Source organism: Cucumis melo, chromosome 8 (genome assembly GCF_025177605.1).
Source record: "Cucumis melo cultivar AY chromosome 8, USDA_Cmelo_AY_1.0, whole genome shotgun sequence".
In the NCBI taxonomy this organism is placed as follows: domain Eukaryota; kingdom Viridiplantae; phylum Streptophyta; class Magnoliopsida; order Cucurbitales; family Cucurbitaceae; genus Cucumis; species Cucumis melo.
In genome coordinates, this window is record NC_066864.1 from 3,370,781 (window position 1) to 3,377,100 (window position 6,320).

A 6,320-nucleotide genomic window follows, 5' to 3' on the forward strand; every position below is an offset into this window, starting at 1 on the left:
TTTTAATTCTTCTTTTTTTCTTATCCATTGAATATCTTACCATAAAGAAAGAAAAATGAGAAACAAACAACTTAAATACAACGATTTTCTTGTGACGTTTTTTTTTTTTTTTTTTTTTTGTTCCTTTTGTAGAATGACTCCTCTTTGTACTTCGTTGTCAAAATTCTTAAAAGCAGTTTTTTCTTGTATGATTTGTGGTGACTATTGGATTCTAATGAGACCGCAACCAAGTAATATGGCAATGTACTTGTACTTGGTCACCCAATAAATTAAGTGATTCTATTGTCAAATCAATTTGGGAAAAATACTACAAGCCCTCCCATTTTGACTGAGGTGACTGAGTAGTGCAAGACAGGTGTTTTTAAAATTATAGATGAACTTAGTTCTCGACTTGGCAGCAAAGGTTTCGTCTTTTAGAGTGTTTGACTCATTGGTTAGATTTGTGAAATTTTGGAGTTGAGAATTTTAGTTATGTTTTGGCACCGAGTTTGCTTATCTCAAGGTATAAGTTTGTCACTAACCATGCAAATTCATGCTTATAAAATTCATTTTATATTGTATGCTTTTATAAACCATAAACTCAGGTTTTCCAGAAATTTAACGAATTTAAGTCTAAATTACAGAAAAGGAAAAATGACTTTTCAATTTCGCAACATGATTTAATCGAAATTCTTATTCTTTTTCCAATAATTATGGAAAAGAAAGATTTAACCTCTTATCTCTATGGTAGAAGTCAGAATGTGGTGTTAATTATTACTAAATAGAATCCATATTGCCATTTATAAGTTAAAAAGGTAGACTAATAGAAAAAACGGTAGGTAGAGTGTGGAGATCCGAGAAAGGGAGATGCAAAGAAACGTAGTTTTGATGGGAAGAGAGGATGGGGGGAAAAAAGAGAGAAAATCCAAAAAAAGGAATAATTTATGAATAGAAAAGGCCAAAAGCAAAAACCATGAAAGTGAAAGTGAAAGAGAAGAAAGAAATGTCAGTGAGGCACCGAATACACACAGAAGAATACAGACCCAACACCAACACCAACATCAAAATTCTTTTACTTTGTCTTTGGACTCTTTTTTTCTTGCCATTCTGTGAAAGCGACATTTGATTGGTTGGTTTAGACAATCCTTCTCTCTCTCTCTCTCTCTCTCTCTCTCTCTCTTTTTTTTTGGTTCTTCACATAAACCAAAAAACCAAAAGGGGTCATATCATACACATTCATAATTCTTAAACCCCATTGAGTTTTCCTCTTAACTGTGTCTCCGCTTCAGTTCCTCTCCCTTTCACTTATGGTCAAGTAGTGACCATTGAACACAACAAAAAATCATTATATTTTAACTCTAAAATTATGGATTTTTTTCGACTTTTTTTTGGAGGAGTATATAGAGTACTGAGTTGGGTAATGATTCCATAAATTTTGTTGATGACGACTTTAAAATTTAGTAAAAATAACGTAAGGAGTGAAATTTCTAGTTTTAGAAGGAACTAGGAACACTAACTTATCGTTCAACCAACTAATAATATTAACATGATATAATTAATTTCTATATATATTATACAGCGAGCATAAAGTTTAGGAAGAGCTCAAGTCCCACTAAAGCTACACTAAATCCGTAAGTGTTATAATTCTAAGTTAATATGTTAAGAATTAAAAATTTTATGTTCGAGATGCAAAATATAAAATGCATTATCTTAATAAATGTGTAAAATAGAGTGATAAAAAAACATGAAATATATAAACAAATGTACAAAATCAAATAGTATTTATTGTTAAAGTTGAGGTATTTAATACCCAACTTATAAAATTATCGTGAAATTCAATATTCCTTTGCAAAACTCCATATATTTCTAAATTATAACAATAATATAAATTAATGTAAACATATTTTTCGTAGTTAATAACTATTCTCAATGGAAAATTTAAAAAAAAAATGGAAAATGAGGGGGGTGGGGGTTAGTTATTTGATGGATAAGTGAATAGTGGTGTGGTAGAAAGGGATTGTGCGTACGGAGAAGGAATCTGAGGCGGCCGAAATCAGAGGGGAAACACCCAATTATTGCTCCCCACGCTGCCCGACATTACATGATTCTGTCTCCCTCCCTCTTCCCTCCTCCCTCTTCCCTCCTCCCTCCTCCCTCCTCCCTTCTCCCTTCCTTTCATTTTCTTCTTCTTCTTCTTCTTCTCATTATTATTATTTTCTCTAATTAAATATAACCTATATTATATTGTTGGATTGGATCACGTGGCATTGTTGTGGGTCCCCCCACTCTCTTGATTCTTTTCTCTCATTCTCTTTTCTTTCTTTTTATTATTATTATTGTCATTATTTGTTTTTGTTTTATTGTTTGCATGCCCTCCTCCACAATCTTTGTTATTTTCACAACCCTTTTACACAAAGGAAAATATATATATATATATTGGGAACTTGTTTTGTTTTAAAAAAATTATTTTTTAAAGTATATATTTTTCTTTATTTATATATTACATTGTGTGTTTAATTTATTAAAAACAAAATATACTTAGTGTCATATTCTATTGTTATCGTTATTTATTTCAATATCCTATGGCTCATAAAGTGTTCAATAATCAAAATAGCATTCAATAATTTTTTGACGGCATAATTTTGGGCACATACCATTAAAAGAAGGAATTCCACCTTAATTTCAAACACATCATATTCCAATACCAAATATATATATATATATATATATATATATATATATATAAAAAAAAAAAAAAAAAACCCACACACTCGCACACGCACAACTGTGTTCAATTTATTTAGCATAAAACATAATAAGGTAATTGAAAAAAAATATACAAAATAAAATTAAAAAAATTAATACAAAATCCCAAATCATCGATTTGGTCTAAAAGAAAAAAAAAAGCAAATTTATACCATATCTTGTCGTGTTTATGCATGTAGTATATCATTAAACAATACATTTTTTTTTTTGAAACCATTATCGAACTTTAGCACAAAGGAAAGAATTGGAATTAAACAAAATTGATGTAATTAGAGTGTTGTTAACTCAGGTTGGTATGATTAGTAATGAACTTTGAAATTATGAAAATGGCAATAATAGTAGGCCACTTGGAAGCTAAATTCCTGTAGTTACAATAATTTCAATAGAGTAAGTTATTATTGGAAAGAGATAAGGAAATGTTGTGTGCATAAATATAAATATAGTGGTAGATTTGATGAGAGTCGCCAACTCCATTTAAGTCGGTTGATACATTAATTAATTTGATAACATAGATATACATACACATAATATATATATATATATATATATATAACCTCACCGATTGTCATAAATGAATTTAGTATTGGAAAGGAAACAACAAGGTTTGAGAATTATATTCCTGCATGGTCGCAGTCTCGACAAAATAAGAGTGCTGTCAAACTTATAAATATATAAATATATATATATATATATCAACACATAGTTACTTTGGTGTATTTAATAAGTAAATAAATAAAACTTTTAATGATAGAGAATGAGATTGATAGAACTCCAAAATAAAAGGAGATTAATAATCTAAACCAAATGAGTGTCTAACTATGGCAACAATAACCTTTTCATATTCTCGTGGATTTCTTCTTTTTAGTACGAAATAAGTAATACAAGTGTTCATACTCCCTCTATTTGTATACTGTATAATATATTTATTAACCACACACAAATAATTTATATATATATAAAAAAAAAAGTGTCACATAACACATTTCAATTGGATGGGAGTCAGGCTGCATAGAAAAAAAAAAGGATGAAGTCGAGCTAAAAATGTAATGAACGGAAGAAGAATAATTTGAGTGGCCAACTTCCACGGTCTCATCTCGATATTATTTAACTTATTTAAAAAGTTAAAACATAATGATTTTTAAGAAAATTACAAAATGATAAATGTGATACGAATAAAACTTAGATGCATTTGACATGCATCGATCATTGCCTTATATGTAATAAACAACTTGCATGGAAGTAAGGGGTCAAATTATACTGGAGAATGGTAGTAAAAGTAGAAGGGATAAATATATATATATTATAGCTATAAATATCAAAACTTGTCCAAACTCTATCATTTATTCTCGAAATATCTATAGTTTCGTGATATTGTTAGTACATAACATTAGATATTTCATATATCTAATAGAATATTAAGTGAAAAGTCTACTTGTTATAAAATTGTTGCGTTTTAGCTTAATGTAAATCAAGTATTATGATTTTCTGTTACTTAACATTTTAGGTCATCCACAAATTATTTTTCTATTCAAAAAATTATTTTAGTGAGTTTTGAAACGTTTTATAAAAACTCTTGGGTCATAATATTATAACTTAAAAAAAACAGCCCCATTTTTTAAAATAAAGATAAAACTTGAATGAATTATTTTTTCTTATTTTCTTTGTTTTCAATTCAATCTGGCTATTTTTCTACGTAAAGTTTTGATTTTTTTTCAACCTCTACCTTACAGATGTAGGTAGATTATACTAAATAATTTTGAACCTTCCTAATTGCTTAAAAAATATACTTGTGTTCTTAAATTTTAAAATATTATGTCACAAAAATTTCATAATGAAGTCTAGATTTGTTTAAAAATTTGAACAAAATCAGAAGTTACAACCACGTGACGATGATCTAAAACAATACAATAATTTATATTTTTTGTTCTATGTTACCAAGTGCTGTGGATAATATTCCAGACAAAAAAAAAAGTTTAAAAATGCACAAAAAGAAAAAAAAAAAAGAGAGAAAAAAAGACAAATATTATTTTTGAAATATATAATAAAAATGAAAAGATAATGTTGGTAATAAAGGATAATTGTAGATAGATGCAATTTAAGTTAAAATTATGAGAGAGTGAGGAGTACATTATTTGTGTGATATGGCGTTGAAATAGTGAAAGGAACAAGAAGAAAAAAACAGAGAGAGCGCAATATTATTAAGAAGAAAGAAGAAGAGAAAGGGGAAGGGGAAGGGGAAGAGGGAGCATAAAACTATCAGAAAGCTGCGGCTGCCGCTGCAGAGCTCAGAGATTACAGAGATTCAAACAAAGAAGAAGCTTAGGGTCTAGGGTTAGCCCTACGTAGCCGACCCGCCGTCTGAAATATTGTCCTCCTCAACCTCAACATACACTCTTCACTCTTCCTCCTTCCTCCCCTTAAAAGCTGTTCTTACTCTGCCTCTCATTTTTCTCTCACTCACTCTTCTTCCACCTTATATTCCCCATTTCTCCCCTTTCGCACCCTCTGTATTTCCATCTCAAATTTCCCCTCTTTCTCCTCCATTCACCACTTCCTTCAATTTCCTCTCTGTTTTTGGCTCTGTTTTCTCAATGCCTTCAGACGCCGGCGACCACCGCAAGGCTCCCACCAAGCCTCTTGCCTCCGGAAGTGGCGTTTGTCCTCCCCCGGAACAAGAGCACCTTCCTTGCCCACGTTGTGATTCTACTAATACTAAGTTCTGTTACTATAATAACTATAATTTCTCTCAGCCCAGACATTTTTGTAAGTCCTGTCGTCGTTATTGGACTCATGGTGGAACCCTTCGCGATATTCCTGTTGGGGGTGGCAGTCGGAAGAATGCTAAACGTTCTCGTACTTGTATTCCAGCGTCTGCGGCGATTGTTTCTTCTTCTTCTTCTGGGTCATTTTCTAACTCCGCCTCTCGTATGGATCATCACCCGTTACCGGCGACTCCGGTGCTGGTGCCTCTCGGTGGAGGCGTCGGAGGGGACTTGAAGGTGGGCGGCGGGAATATGTGTGGGAGCATTACGTCGTTGTTGAACACGCACGCGCCGGGGTTTTGGAGTTTGGGTGGGTTCGGGCTAGGGCTCGGGTCTGGATTCGAGGATGTGGGCTATGGGGCGGCTAGTTCTAGAGTGGCTTGGCCGTTTCTTGGACTGGGTGACGGCGGCGCTGGAGTCGGTGGCCACGGTGGTACGCCGAATACGTGGCAGTTCGAGAATGGAGACGCCGCCGGTTTTGTTGGGTCTGCCGATTGTTTGTCTTGGCCGGAATTAGCAATTTCCACTCCGGGGAATGGGCTTAAATGATTTTTTTTTTTTCTTTTAAATAAAGTTTTCTTTTTCTTTTTCTTTTTTGGGTTTAGTGAAAAAAAATGTGGGTTAAAAAGGTTAAAGTTGTGTTTTATGGAGGTAGTAATATCGGATAACTTGAATTAGGAAGAGAAGTACAACTTTTTTTTTTTTTTTTATTTTTTTTTATTTTCCTTTTTCGTGTCTACCAACTTTATGCTGTGTGAAATCTTCTTCTTCTTTGTTATAAATATGTTCTCAAATTCTCCTTTTGTCATCTAA

The 6,320-nt window shown here is 32.3% G+C and overlaps 1 protein-coding gene across 1 annotated transcript; it reads left to right on the top strand.

The window, feature by feature from the left end:
* Positions 1-4,861: 4,861 nt before the first annotated feature.
* LOC103484745 (dof zinc finger protein DOF3.4) lies at positions 4,862-6,320 on the top strand. The gene has a single exon (XM_008442007.3). The coding sequence runs from the start codon at positions 5,337-5,339 to the stop codon at positions 6,054-6,056; it is 720 nt and encodes a 239-aa protein (XP_008440229.1). The 5' UTR covers positions 4,862-5,336; the 3' UTR covers positions 6,057-6,320.

Excerpts from the sequence above, each read along its gene's own strand:
- LOC103484745 (XM_008442007.3), top strand. The coding sequence starts at position 5,337 with ATGCCTTCAGACGCCGGCGACCACCGCAAGGCTCCCACCAAGCCTCTT.